Here is a 20,067-nt window from a genome sequence, read left to right on the forward strand (position 1 = left end):
GTGTACTTCTGAGTGCATATCAAGACGCCGGCAAACTGAAAATCAATAAACATAGCTAAGAACGAGGCGCACCGCCGTTGAACACGTAAAGCGACAGAGAGAGAGATAGAGGGAAAGAGAATGCGAGGGCTTTAATGAACAATGTAAAGAGCGCCAAAGCTACCAAACGCATTTTGTTTCTGAAAGGAGCTTTTGATCTTTTTTTGTTGTTATAAATATGCGCGCGTATCTCGAAAGCTCTCGGTTATTTAAAAGGAGACAAAGTAAATTCAAGCAAATCGATATAGCAAAAGCTCATGGTATAACTGTAAACTTTAATATTATTGGGATAGCCCATATGATTTCACCTAACTAATTCAGATGTACGGATACATTTGTATATACATACATATATGAATATATACATACAATATGTGTGAATACATATTTGCAAAATAGACTATTTAATTTAATGTGCGTATGTTAATCAAATTGATTAAAGTGCGTTCGTCCGAACTAATTGAGATTTAGTTATATCGATATTGAATACGTTCATTTGTTCAATCAATGCAAAAATAATAGTATTTCTTTGTTTACATACATACGTAGTATGTATGTTTTTCCTTGTTCGCGGAGTGTAGAGTATTGGTTTTCCCAGTACCCGAGTAGTTCCGTACTGCTCTCTGATGACAATAAGTATGAGTAATGATCTGAGTATGAGTATTATCTGCACAGAGGGCATTTTCCGTGCAAAGACTCCCCACAGCTGCAGTCGCCGTTCACAAGTGAGCAAGAATTGAATAAAGCTCAACGAAAGTTAACGGACAAAGCTCCTCCACTCTGCAAAAGTTTGCTCGCCCAGTCAGTTTCTTCTAGAACGTCTGCGTGACTGGAGGGCAGAGCCTCGAGTGCACTTGAGAAGGGGCGAGAAAAGAGCACAAAACGGCCATAGAAGGGATAATAAAATGTTTGCCAGCACCGTATCTATCGATATGGCTGTGCAAAGCTCGGCGATAAGCAACGCTTGCTAACGGTGAATCCCAGCCAGTCGGGCAAAACCAAGGACAAGTTTGTCCGAATGCCTGTGTCCGAAAATCAAGTACTCTCTAATGCACCGGTGGAAAGGGTCACCGATGCGAAACCCTTTACAAGCCCTAACCCTAGGACAAGTGCCGTGCCCAAATATTTTGAACAAGGCCAAGAGAGCTCCATTGGAGACACAGGCGGCAAGTCCCCTAATACCCAAAGCCGAGCATCTTCAACAACTCGCTCCTCGACAACAACAACAAGTTCCATTGGCAGCATCGACGACATCGAACATTTGATGACAACCTTAGTCGGACTCATATGTAAAATGACAATCTTTCCGGATGCAACGGTCGCTGATGTCAGGAGCACTATGCGAGCTCGTCAGTCCAATTTGAAATGTGTCTGATCTCTGTGGTAATATGAAGGGGGGAAAATGTGTACGACTCCCGACTTGACTCGATTTTAATCGAAAGGTTTTCAAAGTTTTCAACTCATTTTACTATTGTTGCATGAAATTGTTATTTGTATGAATTTGATTATTAGAATTATCATAATCATTACTCTCACAATTTTCAGAGTTGAAAACGTATAATCGCATTGTCTATCTCACCATATTTCCTGATATTATTCCAATTGCTCAATTCGGAATATCAAGAAATATATATTCTAATATACAGTGGAAGAGAAAAACTTGGAGGACCGGTCAGCAGTTTTGGTGGTCATCTTGAGTCTGTGCCACCAGTACGAAACAATTGCCGCCAGAGATGGAGACTACAATATCGATAATGAGATCATATTTCCACTCTTGCGCATTAGAACGCTGCTCAACAAGCCGAAAATGCTTTTCGTTCATGTAACCAAGGGCTCCAGGGAGCTGGACGCATTCTGGGAAGATATAGATTCAGTTAAGGTAATATAAATGTCTAATCCTCACATTTACCTCAGCCTCATGGTGCGCCCAGCGACATATTAAAGTGTTATTGCACCTATGAGGACTACGTGTCCTATCGGAATTCCACTGGCACGCCCTTTATTCGAGAGCTCTGCACTACGCTAAGGTTCAATCCGAATGTTGATATATTGGGCTCTACCCAGTGAGTCTAATTAGCCTACGGAATTAAGCCTTCCTGAGTGCTAATGGATCTTGTCTCTATCACAGCGATTGCCCAGTACCGTTGACGTCTAGTACAATGACTACCAAATATGCTTTTGGAGATTTTATCTGAACACGTGAAAGATATAATCTGGCTGTCGACAGACCGAACGAGAGAGACAGGGTGGAAATCTACGCGCTGAACTCAATCAAAAAATATTTTTTAGTTTGGAAATTATTTTCTCTTTCTTTTGTGTAAATTGAATTATTGTTATTTATTGAATTATTTAAAGAATTGAAAGTAATGTTAATCATGTCTGTTGCTTCGTATAGGTATTGAGTGCCTACATTGTTGAATAAGTGTTTGATCTGAGATTAATGCTTGTTTGTAATGTAATTGCTGCCGATCGTAATTTATACAAATTGTGCATGTTGCTACAGTGGGTGCTTGTAAGTATGCGTCATTGGGGATTTAACGTTTTGCGGCATCTTCAATTGACTAACTCTACATCAGTAGCTGCTATACGAATCTTAAATCTCTTATCAATTAATGAATGACTCAATCAAGCAATCTATGAATAAAGATTTTTTATTTTTCCTTTACGATCATAGACTTTGTGGAAACCTTGGCGGCTTGTGGCATTAAATATGGCCTGATTAGTTTGAACGGCTCTCTGCATGGCGAATGTGCGTTTGCCAGTTGGGATTCTCTTAGAGGCGGTCAGTCTAAAATTATCTCAATGAAAGTCGTCGCTGCTTACGCCACCTGTAAATGTAAACTGTTTAGGACACAGGTGTTGAAGCCTACCTGTGCATGAATATGATGCTCTCGAGAGAGAAATAGAGATTGAGGGAGAAGGAGGGTATTTCTCTTTTATGAAGAGCAATGCAGCCAATTAAGTTTTTTGTTTGTTTACGGTGCTTTTGAACTTTTTGTTTTTTATTATTATTATTATTTATTACGCGCGCGCGTATCATGGATGTTCTTGGAAATTTGATTTCGTGTTGTTGGAGACAATGACAAGCAATAAACAAAGAGAGCTTCTACATTCATATACATACATACATATGTATGTATGTAGGTCCAGATGTATTTACATACATATGCAGGTTAACGCACGTCTTGAAATTCTTATTTAACAAGTTTGCTATGGGAAGTGTCCAAATAGTCATTTGAAGTATACATATCTAGATATGTGTGTAATTAAATCTTCTACTACCTCATGTATTATGTGATTATTCGATATATTTTCATGTATTGTATATGTATGTATATCAATCAATATAATAAATGTATATACTAAATGTATGTCTACACATATACACATATGTATGTATGCATACATGCATATACATATATCTACGTAGAAGTCCGAATGGCTTAGTGCTTCTTAATATATATATAAACATACATACATATGTACGTTGCAAAAGCTTTCGTGCGCAAGCGTTTATCGCTTAAATAACTTCAACCATGTTGAGGGAGCTTTCGCTTTTATGACAAGCCCAACAACATATAACTTACATATTTGTTCGTATAACCTGGAAACCGGTTGATATGCCGCTTTTAATAAAGTAATTCTTATTGAGGTATTCATATATTTAATTCATTTATTAAGCTTTCTTTTTTTGGGTCAGTGGATAAAAACTGTATGAACAGTTCTATATGTAATTTTGTCTTTTGTATTTTACAGATTTTGGTTTTGGTGAAGTAGGGGTTACCCGTAGCTGTGGAGATTTCCCCAATCTCCCATTGATAACGCACTGCGTATGATTAATAATCGGCCCAGCTGTTAGATGCACACTTTACACCAGTGTTGCCGAAACTTTTTCAGTAAAAGTAGCAAAACCAAGGGCTGAAAGTAGCTAGAAGTAGCCAACTTTCTTCTAAAATAGCTGAAAAAGTAGCAAATAAGAAAACAGTGCTGTTTTTTTTCATAAAAAGTCAACTTTATTAATTTAATTCCGATAATATCTCATCTATGACCACCAACTGGTAATTTTCACCATTGTCGCTTTTATAATTTGCCTTTTTAAGGTAGTTGAGTGGAGCGCTATACTCATAGCAACATTTGCCATGTCGGCGTAATCCATATCTTTTGTAGACATACAATCTTAATGAAACTTTCAAAACGTGATCATATAGTTAAAATGTGTGTACAAAGCACAAGTCTCTAGTACTTGAAATGCGTTTTTTACAAAATGGCGACGAAGTGGGTGTGGTATCCAAAATTATACCCTGATTTCCCATTTTCTGATTAATTGATAAGAAATGAATTTTGCATAACATATTAGAAAGTCTACGTATTCTTCAGTTGTAGTATTAATTCTACACAAAACTTAGTACATTTAAATCATTTACATTTAAAAAGTATCGAATCCAATTTTGTTATAAGTTCGCTTGTATTTTAGCTAAATGTAATATTTGAAAATAGCCAGATTTGTAGCTAATAGCTGTTTGAAAATTTGTGTAGCAATCGGCCTTAAAAAGTAGCCAGATCTAGCTACAAAATAGCTGATTCGGCAACACTGCTTTACACTCCGCTGCAGTCCACGACGTAAATGAGAGTAAATGAGGTGAATAAAACTCAACAAAACTTATTAAACAGAGCAGCGTTATCGGTGCAAAAGCTCGTTTGGCATTCAGTTTCTCTCAGAACTTCAACGAGCACAGACGTGTCGCGCGCATTGCAGTTAAGAAAAGAAAAGAATAAGAGCCAAGTATAGAGTGAGAGAGTGAGAGGGAGATTGACTGGGAGGCAGTGCGAAACCAGAAGGCTTGTGAGCGAAAGCGAGAAGGCGAAAATGGGCTTGTTTAGCAAAAAGAAGCCCAGCAATGATAGCGCCAGCTCGGATTCCAATAACGACCAGGCCCTGGCGCGGCAGGATCCACGCACTCGTGTGCAGACGAGGAGCGCTGCCAGCGTGACGACCAACACGGCTGTGCAGAACTCCACGATCATTGATAGCAACGCAAATACAGTAACGTACCGGTCGACCACACAGACAGTGACTCACAGCCAGAAAGCGTGTGTGACGGAAATGATAACGCGCCGAACGCCGAGCCAGGCCGAACTGGAGGAGCTGATGGCACAGCTGAGGACGGGCAGCCGGGCGGGTAGCAGCTCGACCTCCACAACGACAAGCAGCAGCAACAAACGCGTTAGTCCAACCAGTCTGAATGGCGTGGCTTTGCGTTCGACCACATCGTTCAAGCCCAACGCGGAGGCCAGGAGATCCAGCACTCTGGTCAAGTCGGAGCAAACATCTGTGTCGCAGAAGAAGGGACGCACTGTCACTCAGCATGTGGAAACCCACCGGGTGGTGCTGAGTCCCAGCAGCAAGACTAGCTGGCCGCCCAAAACTACTGCCTCAACTTCTGGCGCCAGCACATCTGCATACAAGCCGTATGTGTCGCCATTTGCGCTAAAGCCAATCGATTCAACCTATGTATCGCCCTATGCATCAAAGACGACCACTGGAATCGGCTCTGCTTTCTCTAAGCCCTCTGTAGTTACGTCGTCAGCGCTGCCCAAGACTTCGGCTAGCAGTTCTTTTTCGTCCAAGCCCACAACAGCCAGCTTTGTGCTCCCGAAGCCTTCATCTGCGAGCTCCGTGTTGTCCAAGTCTACCTCAAGCAGCTCTGCTCTAGGCACAAAGCTGCCGACCCCAAAGACAACAGTTGGAAAGCCTTTTATAAGCCTTAATCCAACTAAAGCCAAAGCAACTACAAGCACCTTAGATGCACATGGTGAACTGAATCCTACAAAGTCCGGGTATGGGCCAATACCTAAAGTTAAGCCGGTTCCGAAGAAAAAGCTGAAGCCCGCAGAGGTTATTATCTTCAACAATGAGCGTTTCGACAACAGCAATGAGTTCCGTTCAGGAAGCGCCAAGGATGTCGAGTCGTTGGAGAAAACTTTTGGCACACTACTTAAGTGTAAGGTGAAGACTATGACGAATCCAACGGTCAATGACATCAGAAGCACTGTGGAAAAATGTGAGTCCAAATTGATATGTTTTATAATCAAACTACATAAATAACCCGTCCTCAAAAACTCGACTTAAGACTCAAGAGTTGATGCGTTGGATTGACTGAGAGTCTATAGCGGCTTTAGATTCTTTCTAATATCAGTTTTAGCTTAGTCCTTCAATAGGCGGATTTCTTATCTCCTAATATTGATTTACTAATTTATTTGTTTTGTTTTATTTTAAAATTAGGCCAAGTCTTCAAACTTGAATGTCAGCTACTCATACAGTCAATGCGTGAATAAGTTTAAATTTTTTTTTAAACTGGAAAATTTTGAATAAAAGCGAGGGTGCTGCTTAGAAGAATCTCGTCATAGAATTGTGGGTTAGAAACTTTAATCCCTTTTTATGTTAGATAAAAATTGTTAGTCGATAGTTTTTATTATACCCTGAACCCATTATATATTCTTGATCAGGGCGACGAGCTGAGTCGATTTAGCTCTGTCCGTCTGTTCGTCCATCCGTCTGTCCGTTCGTCCGTATGTTTGAGCGCGTCGATCTCAGAAGATATAAGAGCTAGAGACTTGAAATTGTTTTCCTAGGTCCGTGTATAGCACGCGCATATCGAGTTTTGCTTTAAATATCGATAAATTGCCCAGTTATTTTGTTATCGATTAAAAACATTATCGAAAACCAGTAATAAATTTATATCTCCTACAACTTTAAAGCTAGAGTCTCCAAATTTTTAATGTATATTGATATGCATTTTATACAATTTCGGTTTTTGTCAAAATTTACCCTCCACCCTTAACTCACCCCCTCACCCTCACATTTTTAAAAGGCGTATTTAAAATACTAGGGACTTGTGCTTTGGCTAATACATGCATATCTATGTTATATTCATAATCTGAACGTTTCATGATGATAGTTCATCCATAAGAAAAGTTATTAAACAATTAAGTTCCCATAGAAAGCCAACACTGCTTGTTTATGCGTGCGTACGTATGTGTGTGTGCATGTCTGCGAATAATTATTGAAATATCAGTTGCTCGAATGGTTCAGGGGATCTCGTAGTCGGGCGGTCTCGACTAGAGCTTTCTAACTTGTTAAGCGTGATATTGATTGAGCTCCGCTAAAAAATTATAACAATAATTATGAGTATGGTAAATAGGTTATATTAATAATATCATCATGATGATCAGTGTTGATGGTGATGATGGTAATGCTGTCATAATCATCGTTAATATTATCATTCTGGAAATAAGATCATTCATATATGCATATGATGCATATCTGCAATTCCGATTTGCAGTGGAACAGAAAAACTTTGAAGATCGTTCAGCACTGGTGCTGGTCATATTGAGTCACGGTCAGCGATATGAAACGATAGCCGCCAAGGATGGGGACTACAAGCTGGATGATGATATAATTTTTCCGATATTGCGCAATCAGACGTTGGCCAACAAGCCAAAGATCCTATTCGTTCAGGCGTGCAAGGGCTCCAGGGAGTTGGGCAAATTCAAAACAGATGCCATCAAGGTAATGTAAATATTGTATTATGGTCAATCAGTTATTATTACTATTATACTACCATTCACACGCAGCCACATGGTAATCCTAGCGAGATTCTCAAGTGCTACAGTACCTATGAGGGGTACGTCTCCTATCGCTTGGACACCGGCACGCCCTTTATTCAAACACTGTGTGATACATTAAAGGCAAAACCCAATGTGGACATTGAAACTATTATGAAAGATGTCATGAATCTGGTCAAAAGCTATACTCAGTAAGTCTGCTTAACACTTTTTCTCTGCAATAGACTAATCAATGTTGTCATTTCAGGGACAGTCAGGTACCATCAGTAACCAGCACAATGACCACCAAATATGTTTTCGGGGATTACCTTTGAACGGCCTCAGTTAATATTTAAAGATGTTGCGGGCATGGCAAAAGCATATACCAAATCAAGTGAGTCCAATGAGCAGGTCTTCGCTTCTATTCGTTGTATAGTAAATATTGTCTTCATTGCAGGGGTCGGCCAGTATCATCGGTAGCAAGTGGAATGTTATTTGGATTGGAGATGGTTACCGTCAAGTATTGAACATATTCTTGCCTTGTGATCATGTCGAAGATATAGCCAAATGTATTACCTGTAGACGGACCTAGAGCCAATAAGCAAAAGAGACTGTAAACTGACTATAATACGCATTCATCTGTAGGATATTCTGCGAAGAAAAAACCTACAAACAGCTTTAGTAGCAGTTTATTTTATTTTCATACACATGACCTCTTATTGTAACAAGCAATTTACTTAGCTTAAAATTTTCATCAATATACGAGTATACGAAACTTCACCATAAGATCCACAATCCTTCTTTTACTTCCACGCATATTACTGTCAAACTAGAAGAAAGATTGTTGATCTTATAACATCTTTACGCATCCCCTGAATTTGTCGTGCTTATCTTCCGATAGTATGAGAAAACAAGGATCCAGCAATAAATGTTCCAAACTGTAAATAGTATATAAGTAAGTAAAAATGGAAACTCACTTATTAGTGTCTCACTTAGAAGAGTCGTCCGTTTGCGGTACTTACATATTGTAATGGTGCTCGCAACAATTATAATTATGTTGCGGACTTTGAAATGAATCGATAACATTATGATCATTATGACACAGATGCACGAATTGACCAGACATGTGATTAGAAAGAATGTCAGCAGTACCGTTGATTGCTATCTGAACGAATTGATAAAAGTCGAAGGGTGAAACCGGATGTAAACTTACAACAATAGCTCCGATGATCAGCATGATACATCCAATGCAATGACAAATGGCCATACCGCGCTCAACTTGTGTAAATATTTTCCCTGTGAAGGAAATATAAATATATGTACATATATACATATGGGAGAAAGCTGCGATATTACCTCTGCTGAATATTATAATATTCAAATTAATGATCAAATCGACGACAGCAATTAGATAACAGCCCGTCCGCAACTTAAGGAAACAACAAAATTTTCTTAGAAGAACCATTGTTCAGCTGATGGTATAATTAATAATAGTAATAAGAATGTTGCAGACGGACTCTACCGACTGAGGAATAATCAATTAAGTTCAAAATTTAGTACACATGCCTCCAGTAGACCTGGAAATATTTTGATGAATCTATAGGAATTCAATTAACGTAACTGTTAAATATTGGGGCAAGGTTCGAAAACTGCGCAAAGAACAGTGTATTATAGCAAGGCATGCAACGAATTGATTGTTGCTCTATCGTTAGAGGTCAAGGAAAACGAAATTCCTCAGCTCTGATGCTAGGTTCCCTATGCGATTTGATATGTTTAACATATAATTTTCATAGATATTATTCGAAAATGAAATCAAATTTCTGATAAACAGTGTAGAAGTGGGCGTATCGGGAAAATCTTAATACCTAATCAGAAGAGATAGCAGTATATATTCTTCAATAGCGGCAAAATGATTTAAATACATGCGGATGAGCGGACGGGTAGGAGGACTCTTTCAATAATATAAGCAATAATAATAATAATTATAATAATAACACATCAATTTTTGTGGAGTATTAAATTTAATTTGAATTTCTTTAGACATGATTGCTAAGGCAAGGCAATATAATTGACATCCACATTAGAATTTCATCACAACGATAATCTACTGGCAGCCGTCGACTGGTAACTCAGATGAATAGGCTGCCGCCCAGTGCAGCGTAAAACGAATAGGTGACAAACCAGAAATATATGCCAAGCACTGGAAGGAAAGGGTAGAGCACATATATTTAGAATATATATAATTATGTGAGTGCAAGTGTGTATGTGTATGTGTACGTGCAGCTTACCAAACATAATCACATAGATGATTATAACTGGTATCCAGATAAGCAGAATTATGTCCGAAATGATCAGTATGATCATAGCCAATATCTTGACCATAGTCATCAGTATATAGAATAGCATGCATCCCGGACGCAACTAAGACAAATATGATATATAAGTATGTATAGCGCTATACCAGGTATATATTACTAACCTTTATGGCACCAAACAAGAGGCACACAGCGCTAATCAAATGCAAAATCATGAATGCAAGAAATAATTTATGGCACAGATCGGGTGTTCCTGAATAAACGCCGTTCACGAATTAACGAATCCTGTTCATTTAGCTCAAATCAGACAACTCACCTGACTCGCCATATACTGCTATGAGTACTCCGAAGCAAATATCCATTAGTATTTCACTGGCCGCTATAATGAACGTGCCAATGCGCAAATCAACGAAGAAGCAACAATATTGTAAATAGATCATTTTGCTGAAATTCTTCTTCAACTATATCTCCTCACAGAGTTCCTTAATAAACGAATGAATCTGAGACTGATGTACTCCTTGTGTACTGCTACGGTTCGTGAAGCTTCGTAGAGCGGCACCTCTCTGTGGGCCTACGCTTAATTTGGTTTTCGTGTTTTGCTGTAGTTCCTGTACAAATCTTAAATAATTGTGTGTATATAATGTAAGCAAAAACCTATTAAATACTGACACAAACCCAAATATTACTGCATGGACTTAACATCCGATTTGACACTACAAAGAAAGCCTGCCTGATGTGACTGTTTGTTGATTAACATTTGCGAAACTCAGATCCTTCGATTTCTGTTCAACTGCTGATTGTAAATGGGAAAGACGTATATCGTCATATGAGGGGCATTCAGAACTTGTAGGTGGAAATGGTATGAGACATACACAGTTTTTTGGATTGTTTACCATATTTCTGTGTGTATATGTATGTATATATGCATATATGTAGTCCCGTATATATTCCTCAGTTGTAAGCTGATGTGTGTTGCAGCACTTGTACCCATTCAGAGTTCGGGACTCAAATTACTCAGCAGATATAATTCAACTCTTTCTCGTACTGTTTAATAAAAGTGTAATAAATTAATAATTGCAAGGTATCTTCTAATAGGGCGCAATTCCGATTAGAGCTCTCTAACTTCTTTTTGGTTCGTCGGACTTGATGAATCGGCCTCAACAAGGGGATTACCTGTCAAGCTCCCTTTGTCTTCTTGGTTTTATTGAATCTAAAATAGAGTTTTGTGTACAAAATGAGGGCTTGGCCGCTTTAGCTCATAAATTAGTGCTTACTTCCTGTGCACATGGACCTATAATCTATATGGTCAGCTCATTGGGGCATCAACAATTGGTTAACGTCTATTTCGTGATAAATCTAGCTATTTTTGGATTGTTATTGCTTACTGGATTTGATATGGGACATACGACCATTTGCCGTAAAAGGTGATTAGAGTACGCTTCGTTGCTTTACATATCTAAAGGAAAAGATAGGACAAGATAACGATTTATTGGACAACAATTAAAAATTAAATTTGATGAAAGTAGACAATTTATGATTTATAAAACTCATTCAGAGAGAGATTAAAAATTGGAAATTGGTATGCCTACTCACGTTATAGGAAGGCGTGGCAAATTCTATTTCTGTGTCTGACTTCTTACGCAGCTCTATAAATGGAAATATATTGAAGCATTAAGAATTTAATAGCACCATAACTTCCAGTGTATCAATTAGTGTTTAGCTCTAAGCATGCAAAAAATTACAACAAATTCGAGCAACCGCCCAAAAATGCTGAATCTGAAGTTGATGAGCCCATGGCAAGCCCTAGTCTTAGAATGATAGTTAACACATGAATAATTACGATTTCGTATTTAGTTAATAACGCCAGAAATTAAATTTTGTTAATATATATTTTACATTTATGTACACTCATGGTCAAATTAATAGGTGTGAAATTTTTTTTTTTTTTAAATGAGAATAACGTCTATATTTTTTCATGTAACTAAAAAATTTAATTTATATTAAAAAATAGACACATTATAGAATAACAACAACAAAAAACAAGTTTAAAAAATAATAATTTTTAGCATAATTTTGGCATACTTCACAAAAAACTCAAATTTTTGCTGGCCAGGTTAATAGGTGTACCCAGCAAATTAAAAAAAAAAAAGTTAAAAATTCTGAAATATTGTAGAATATTTAGAATATATTTGGATAAGTATGGTTAATACCCTGTATATCCGCTTTTATTCGCAATGACTTTGCTGATTCTTTGGGGCATAGACGATATTAACCTTCTACACCTTTCCACAGGAATGGTGCTCCATTCCTCCTGAGTATTTTCCAATAATTGGGTGTAATTGAAGCAGGTAGTCTTGAAAATTAGCCTTTTCAAGTGTCCCCAAAGGTTCTCAGTTGGATTGAGATCTGGAGACTGACTTGGCCACTCATAAACTTCAATTATATTTTCATGAAACCAATCCTTAACTACTGGAGAGTCCTATTTAGAATCGTTATCCTGTTGGAATTTCTATTTTAGAGGTATGTTGTCGTGGGCATATGGTAGCATAAAACACTACTCAATAGTTCCTTTTACAGAAATCTGTTTATTATGAAAATGGTCGATGGTGCATTTCAAAACCATGCCATGAAAAGCAGTCTCAAACCATTATGCCACCTCCTCCGTGCTTAACCGCCTTTTTTTTGTATATCTAGGATCCAATTCTTTGCCTTTAGGTCTTCGAACATTTATATTTGAGTCATTCTCAAAGAAATTTTTGTTTGTTTCATCACTCCAGAGAATGTTCCTCCATTTACGCTCTCCCTCTAAACCACACCAGGCCTTGTGAGTTTGAGCAAAATTAAGCCTCATCCGAATATTTGATTTACGCAATAGAGAAACCCTGCGAGCAACTCTCCCAGGTAGATTCGAGCTTAATAGAAGTCGACGAATAGTTCGTGCCGATACAACATTGCTCATTTCGATGGCAATCGCTCTCGAAGACTTAAAAGGATCCCTTTTAGCCAAGGTGACTATCCGGGAATCCTCTCTTACGGTGGTTTTCCTCCGGGCACCCGGCTTCTTTTTATCTTTTTTTGGTTTTAGAGCATTTGTAACGAAGTTTTCCGATCGTCCCATTAGTGAGGCAATGCATTTATAAGTTTTACCCTTTTCACGAAGCTTGAGAACAAGATTTCTCTCTTCAGCACTGCAGTGAACTCCACGACCCATCTAATTTTATTTAAATGTTGCAAATGAAAATTTTGATGCTTCAATCAAATTATATTCAATAAAAATACTACCTTTGCTTACTCAAAAAGTCTTTAATATTTTAATAATTTTTTGTTAAGTTAAACACACCTATTAATGTGTCCAGGTCAATTTTGAGGTAGAGAATGTATAACAGCCAAAACTTTTTAGCGAGTAAATTTTTTTGGAAGATTTACCTATTTCCTTTTCAAATAGTGTGGCCATACCTAACAAAAAAAATTTCGTGCTGATAGATGTTGTCAAACCGTAATTATTCTAAAATATGCTAGAATCTTTGGGTCACACCTATTAATTTGACCATGACTGTATATACGTATGTATGTAACAATTTTAATTAAGTGTCAGCAATATCTGGGCATTGCCAGCCGAGTAGAAGGATTATATTATAGGGTTGATATAAAAAAATAATATGAAAGCATAAAACACAAGTTATTTTATAAACTCTTATATGTAATCTCCAAAAGCGTACTTGGTCCTCAGTGAGTGGGTTACCGAAGGTACTTGAGCATTGCTGCAACGAGAATCAGATTAATGTCATAAAATTGACAAGGATGGAGAGGCAACATTACCAATAATCGAACACGATCCATATTGGTTACAATGTCGACATGCGGAATTTCCTCTAGTGTCTCGCACAGTCGCCTGACGAAGGGCGTGCCATCTTTCCAGCGATAGGAGACAAATCCCTCATAGCTGCTGAAACACTTTAGTACATTACAGGGAAGATCGGAAAAACTTGAAATCTGGGCGAACTTTTGAATGAGTGATAATATATGCTCCAAAGAGAATAATTTAATTACCATTCCTTTAAATCCAGTCACCTCTCTGACGCTCTTTGGCTATCCGTTCAGCGTGTTGTTGCGCGATATGGGATGGATTATATCCGAGTTCAGATTATACGTTCCATCGTAGGCGGCTATTGTTTCGTGTCGCTGTCAATATGACCACCACTCAATATGTTCCACTGAAAATTGGAATGGTGGCAGCAAGGGTAGTTTGGGGGTAGTGTAAGCTACTCTGGGTACTATGCAGAACACGCCTCTTCAAGTTACACTCACGCAATTTCACAGTGCTCCCGATCTGCTTGACCGTTGCATCCTGAATGATCGTCACTCCACACTTGAGCTTCTTGAAGGTCGTTGGCAGCAATTCGACATCCTTGGCGCTTCCCGCTCGGAACTCGTTGTTGTTGTTGAAGTGCTCATGGTTAAAGATGACAACCTCGGCGAACCTAAGTGATTTCTTATTTGTATTTCAGCCCGGCGCACCTATGCAGATGGTCTATTTGAATTGGATCTAGGTAAACTCAATAATGGACACCAAAGTAAACTCGTACCTCCGAGTGCACGGCGTACCTTACATTCGATGTTCGGGAAGGAACTGAAAGGCGTGAAGATATGCAGGGGCATTGATATAGCTGTTTATTGGTACACTTCGAGATACAGAAAGCCCTGATAAGATAGAAGTTCACTGGAAACCAAGTGTGACGTATCCCCCTGTAGGAGTAACTGTGTTGACATAAGTCAACACATCCGGTAGCAATTAGCATGCAACTAGTTAAGCTTTGTCTTGGTCAACTAGAGCTAAGCTTTGTATCAACATTTGGTGTGCAGAATAGCTGACGAGGGATTTTTTTTTTCTTTTTTGGAGACTTCCGTAGCAGATATAGCCAAGGGAAAGGTAAGTAACGAAACTGATAAGCCCAATAGGAAACAGTTTGCCTATCTGAGTTTCAATGTGTCCAAGGTCAGGGTTTTTCGTAAGGTCAACCGAACTTCTTGTTTTATTCGCATGTATCTCTAATTATATGAAGTGCTTGGCTTGGGTCCTTACATTCCCAATCGTTCCAAGGCAGCGTCTATAGTAGGAATTAGTAAATAAAACTTGATACAGATCTTATTGAAGTACAGATAGCAAGTAAGAAAACTGTAGTGGAGACTGCTCGACTAGATACTACTCTATAATAAACGTAAATTGCGCGCTCTGGAGTCGAACCCGAAACTCCTCGATCGAGTGTCGTGCTCCTAGTCACAACTCCACTTCACTTTTCGAAAGTCTACCATCTACCATCTAGCAAATCTAAACTAAACTAACTGTTGAGAATTCTAACACTTCATTCGCAATGTGATTCTAAGAATATGCTAGAATAAGTTTAAATGTGTTTGTGCACACGTATAGGAAAACTGTTGTAGTTGCTGCACGTGCGTTTGCTAATTGGCCAAACATTTTGTTATATTTTAACGACGATAGACTTAATGGAATTGAATGAAACTTTCCGCATATAATCTACGAATTCTATTGAATAATTGAAAAATAAAAAAAAAAAGCCAAATTATTCACAACTAGCTTTACTGGCATCTGACTTGATTCTTAATGTCGCAGTCAGCAGAATGCGTGATTATACGTGCGTGAGAATGCGTGTGTATGCATGTGTGCATAAAAAAGTGCAGAATGAGTAGAATATCATCTTAGAGGGCTCAGGGCATCTGCTAGTCGAGCAGTCTCGACTAGAGCCTTCTTACTTGTTAATTTATAAAAACATAACGGGAAGGTTTATCGACTTTTAAAGGTAAACTCGAAATCCGAGCTATAAATACAGTTATTTAAAATAATTTAAGAGTATAGCTCTTATATCTTCTGAAATCGACGGACAGACGGACAGGGGAAAATCGACTCAGCTCGTCGCCCTGATCAAGAATATATATACTTTGTGGGGTCTGCGATGATTCCTTCTGCCCGTTACATACTTTTTCACAAAACGATTATACCCTGATTTCTCATTTTCAATGGGTTCAGGGTATAAAAAGCATGGTCACCGCTGCCGTCTCCATTTCCCGACTTTTTGTTCCAATTGGTATATATACATATATTTATATAGTTTTTAGTAAAGCGAAAGAGAACGCCATATGCCATATGTCATGTATGTAAAGAAATATGTTAGCAGAAAAGGCCTATATAAGCCTAAACTCTTAAATTATTGTAAAATACCATTCACAAAAATCTGTAGTTAAAACAAAGAGTGAAATAAATTGAAATTGAAATTGAAATTGAAATTTGTATATATTATATATTTCAAATTTTAACTCTCTATTGTTTGAAATTAACTTAAAATATCGACTATCGATAACGATCGATATTTTGAGTTAATTTCTATATAGATTATTGATTATTAAAATATCTGCCTTTGTGTTTTACAAGAGCCCTGTGTTGATACGAACGGAAGGAAAGACGGACATGTATATATGTACTTTATATATAGTATAAATCTGATATACTCCCAATTGTCAGATTGCTCGTAGTATCAGAAATTGGCCAGAAATAGATGGAATAGTTGAAGTTTTCCATTGTTCAGGATACTCTCCAAAAAGTAGTAGAAGAAAATTCTACCTGTACCGTATTTTGTATATAGAAAATTAACGCTAGCTTAAAATGTATTTATCAATGGGTTGGGCTTATATTTATATTATCGCATATGTCATATGTCATGTATGTAAATAAATCTGAGGTTATAACAGCGAGCGAAATAAATTGAAATTGAAAATTGAATCCATGGGTTGGGTTAGTTGTTTACAATGAGAGATATGCATATGCTTATATATAGAGAGAGAGACGGATTGTGTCGAGTCGATTGGTGTAACTTTGCTAAGCTGTTAATGTCTATTAACAACTTGCATCCTTTAAGGATCGGACAGCTCTCTTAATGCATGTTGCAGTCACTTCCTTAAAACAGTACACCCGACTTAGTTTTTTAATGGCTGCAGGGTATATGAAAGATCCACATAACGCCAAGCCGTCGGAAAATCGGTTCCAATGACCGTTCATGGCCTAGCAACGGTAGTTTCGAGCACTACCCATACAGGTGTTATGTCATAAATAACTGTCGTATGTAACGCAATCGAGTTTTTTTTTTCTTAATTGTTTTGGCAAATAACGGCGAAAAAACAACAAATAAAAATAAGGCCGGGAAGTCCAGGAAAGGCAGAGAACGTGCCCGGCTCAACAACAGTCAGCATTACACACAGCACGTGGGGGAGGGGTCGCTGAGGGGCGGTCAGCTACTGTTTGTGCTTGCAATTTCGTTTTCAGTATTGAAATATCGAAAACGAAATTGTGTACAAAACGCGCTAAACAATTCGGGCTCATTTGTATGCAAAGTGAGCAACGGCGATGACGGCGGCAACGCCTCCGTAACGATTGCACTGGGAGGCAATCAGAAATATTATGCAAAGGGCTGCAAGGGGGTCATGCAAACACGATCAAAATCAAAATTGTGGCGGCCTGCTCATATAAAATGGCCCGGCAATGTGACCGATTCGAATCATTCAGGTGTGAGCCAACGACGAGCTGATCCAACAATGAAAACGCAAGTGGCGCTACTTTTAGTCCTGGCGGCCAATGTGGCCATCGTGGTGGCACGGCCGGAGCCGCCTAGGCCCCGATATGGTGCACCGCCGCCGCCGGCACCACAAAAGGAATACGGACCACCACAGCCGGCCCAACCGCTGCCCGTCTATGGACCGCCGGCTGCTTTCTACGGTCCGCCGGCGCCGCCCACAGCCGAGGCGATCGTCACCAAGAACGTATATGTGCATGTCCCGCCCGAGGAGCCGGAGCTGTATCCCGCCGCGTCGCCGATCCAGACTTCGGTGCCCAAGAAGCACTACAAGATCATCTTTATAAAGGCGCCGAACCCGCCCACGCCAGTGCGCCAGGTGCTGCCTCCGCCGGTGCAGGATGAACACAAAACCTTGGTCTATGTGCTGGTCAAGAAGCCCGAGGAGCAGCTGCCAGTCATCCTGCCATCGCCCGCCCCAACGGAGCCCAGCAAACCCGAAGTGTACTTCATCAAGTACAAACAGCAGCCAAAGCCTGCCCCCCAATACGGACCGCCTGCCGTTGCCGCCGTGCCAGCCGATGAGTACGGTGCACCGCCAGCACCGCGCACACTGGAGCAGTTCTAAGGATTCTGAAGACTACGTCCCGTCCAAAGACTCATACACACACACACATATGTAAATACTATTTATATGTAATTGCAACGCTCAAGTTGAGTTTATGATATTAAACGATATAAAATATTTCAAATTCTGATACAGACTTTTAGTTCTGATAATGCTAGTCCTTCATACATGTATATACGTATACTGTAGGGATTGCTCTGCCATATGTTTAGATCTTTGATTAAGAATTGCAAATCGGGATATTATTTTATTGTAAAATTATCAGCATTCTGATTCAACTTAGCAATATCTATGGTCCTATAAAGTAACCATTTACATTTGCTTATGCTCATCAAAAATAAAATTTTTAATCGAAATTCTGAAAGCCCCAAATGTTATTTGCTTTAATAAAAAACTGCCTAAACATATAAGCCCAGATCAATTGATTGAATTGAATTGTAACATCAGATTGAACTGTTCAGATCAGATAAAAAATTGGATTAAATTAGATATCTTATCATTTGGCGTTAATTCCAAATAAAATATTATAAAATATACAACGTATTTACGTGCTACATGCGGATCTATATAGTATCATAATAGGAGTAGACAACCAGGCAAAAGTACAAGCTGAGCACTACAGGGAAAATGAAAAAAGAAAAGAAAAAGTAAAAGCATTTATTCCTCTATGAGAGTATACCGTGAATCACCTGTTTACCTGCTTGAATGATGTCTAATACTATAAAGTCGTAGAAGTCTTCCATCATGATGACATAACCGCATTCCCATATCAAGATGATGACATGTACCATGACAACGAATATGTAAGGCAAGAGGAGGTAGCGTATACCCTGTAGTTTTAAAAACAATAATAAGATAGGCAGTAACATTAAAGGGGATACCCACTAGGAGAGCTCCAATCAGGAGAATTATGCAGGAGATAAGATATATCCCGCTGACGACCAATGCAATGTTGCCCATCAGAGAGTTACCTGGGTGTACGAGTATATCCCAATGAATGATTTGGCTAAGGACAATCGTCCATTCACTTACGATCCAGAAGAAATCGATCTATGCCGCGTAATATCACATCGAATATTGCAATCAGAATGCAGCCGCATTTCAGCTCAACGCAACAGCAACAATTGTCGGTATAAAACATTGCGATAATACGATATATCAGATATAGAATGGAGTTTACATCAAATGTTCTATATTTATATTTGTATTTGCTTATAAAGTGCTGGAGTGCTCGATATTAAATTCAATCATACTTTACCTAGGTCTTCGATCATTCAGTGTTTATTTTTGGCTCTATAAATTGATGCACGTCTAACTGTAAATTGTCTCTATGACCATGACTTACATTACGGCTACGAATAATTATGGTCATTGTTAAGACTCGACATCGAATTCCATTCACGTCTCTTCTTCACATTTTTGAGACTGCATAATTAATGTATTTTTGGATATTACGCCTTTTGGCAGCAGCAAATCAAACGCATTAGTTGTTGTGTAACTCTTTATAAAATATTATACATTTTGAGTAATCTTTCATGTACCATAATATGTATATCTGTGTCGATATCTTTTATAGACTGATTTTAAGGAGTTCTGTATAAGATTGAAGTTGGCGTAAATAGACGAAAATGTGTCAGATTCAGGTGTATACGAGATATTAATTATTAGATAAGAATTTTAAATAATGCCATCATATTTTATTTTCCTCGTGCCATTGTGGATAGTTCTTCTGGTAATTATAAAAATAGATCGAAGTTCCAAATATCAGCATAAATAATCAATATTAGCACATATTTATATTAATTTTCTCTTAAGTGCAAATTAGATATCTTTAATTAATATTTCAATAGCTAGATATTGTTTTCGAAAAATGCAAATACCTACTCCTTTTTCAATA

General features: G+C 38.4%; 5 protein-coding genes and 1 long non-coding RNA gene across 13 annotated transcripts; 3 read left to right on the forward strand and 3 right to left on the reverse strand.

Annotated features, from left to right (window-relative positions):
- The first annotated feature begins 11 nt into the window (after positions 1 to 11).
- Positions 12 to 2,704, forward strand: LOC149268852 (uncharacterized). The gene is made up of 2 exons (XR_016270574.1): positions 12 to 2,102; positions 2,168 to 2,704. It is a non-coding gene; the product is annotated as an uncharacterized LOC149268852 (long non-coding RNA).
- A 1,719-nt stretch (positions 2,705 to 4,423) lies between these two features.
- On the forward strand, positions 4,424 to 8,430 carry Damm (Death associated molecule related to Mch2 caspase). 2 transcript variants are annotated; one of them, XM_089471621.1, is made up of 5 exons: positions 4,424 to 6,101; positions 7,383 to 7,609; positions 7,675 to 7,856; positions 7,913 to 8,038; positions 8,081 to 8,430. In XM_089471621.1, exons 1-4 carry the CDS (start codon positions 4,907 to 4,909, stop codon positions 7,977 to 7,979), a joined length of 1,671 nt encoding a protein of 556 aa, XP_089327747.1. In that variant the 5' UTR covers positions 4,424 to 4,906; the 3' UTR covers positions 7,980 to 8,038; positions 8,081 to 8,430. The 2 variants fall into 2 exon arrangements, with proteins under 2 accessions (XP_089327747.1, XP_017868552.1); XM_018013063.2 differs by having other exon boundaries at positions 8,102 to 8,430.
- Positions 8,322 to 9,649, reverse strand: LOC108617315 (uncharacterized). Of its 5 annotated transcripts, none has more exons than XM_089471628.1 (4): positions 9,510 to 9,649; positions 9,001 to 9,241; positions 8,667 to 8,940; positions 8,322 to 8,582 (listed from the first exon to the last, which is right to left on the reverse strand). In XM_089471628.1, the coding sequence occupies exons 2-4, from the start codon at positions 9,107 to 9,109 to the stop codon at positions 8,495 to 8,497; spliced, it is 471 nt and encodes a 156-aa protein (XP_089327754.1). In that variant the 5' UTR covers positions 9,110 to 9,241; positions 9,510 to 9,649; the 3' UTR covers positions 8,322 to 8,494. The 5 variants fall into 5 exon arrangements, with proteins under 5 accessions (XP_089327754.1, XP_089327756.1, XP_089327755.1 ...); XM_089471630.1 differs by having other exon boundaries at positions 9,001 to 9,116; positions 9,510 to 9,648; XM_089471629.1 differs by having other exon boundaries at positions 9,001 to 9,221; positions 9,510 to 9,648.
- On the reverse strand, positions 9,647 to 10,695 carry LOC108617316 (uncharacterized). Its single transcript, XM_018013068.2, has 4 exons — positions 10,276 to 10,695; positions 10,124 to 10,212; positions 9,933 to 10,065; positions 9,647 to 9,844 (listed from the first exon to the last, which is right to left on the reverse strand). The coding sequence occupies exons 1-4, from the start codon at positions 10,397 to 10,399 to the stop codon at positions 9,774 to 9,776; spliced, it is 417 nt and encodes a 138-aa protein (XP_017868557.1). The 5' UTR covers positions 10,400 to 10,695; the 3' UTR covers positions 9,647 to 9,773.
- Positions 10,696 to 17,378: 6,683 nt separating this feature from the next.
- On the forward strand, positions 17,379 to 18,300 carry Twdlbeta (Tweedlebeta). The gene has a single exon (XM_018013064.2). The coding sequence runs from the start codon at positions 17,454 to 17,456 to the stop codon at positions 18,168 to 18,170; it is 717 nt and encodes a 238-aa protein (XP_017868553.2). The 5' UTR covers positions 17,379 to 17,453; the 3' UTR covers positions 18,171 to 18,300.
- Positions 18,301 to 18,526: 226 nt separating this feature from the next.
- Positions 18,527 to 19,961, reverse strand: LOC108617317 (uncharacterized). 3 transcript variants are annotated; one of them, XM_089471634.1, is made up of 5 exons: positions 19,203 to 19,961; positions 19,056 to 19,141; positions 18,868 to 19,000; positions 18,719 to 18,786; positions 18,527 to 18,623 (listed from the first exon to the last, which is right to left on the reverse strand). In XM_089471634.1, exons 1-4 carry the CDS (start codon positions 19,309 to 19,311, stop codon positions 18,734 to 18,736), a joined length of 381 nt encoding a protein of 126 aa, XP_089327760.1. In that variant the 5' UTR covers positions 19,312 to 19,961; the 3' UTR covers positions 18,527 to 18,623; positions 18,719 to 18,733. The 3 variants fall into 3 exon arrangements, with proteins under 3 accessions (XP_089327760.1, XP_089327759.1, XP_017868558.1); XM_089471633.1 differs by having other exon boundaries at positions 18,860 to 19,000; XM_018013069.2 differs by having other exon boundaries at positions 18,527 to 18,786.
- Positions 19,962 to 20,067: the final 106 nt, after the last annotated feature.

The sequence above is a fragment of the Drosophila arizonae genome, chromosome 5, assembly GCF_054131065.1.
Source record: "Drosophila arizonae isolate 15081-1271.41 chromosome 5, UAZ_ARI_1.0, whole genome shotgun sequence".
Taxonomy (NCBI): Eukaryota; Metazoa; Arthropoda; class Insecta; order Diptera; family Drosophilidae; genus Drosophila; species Drosophila arizonae.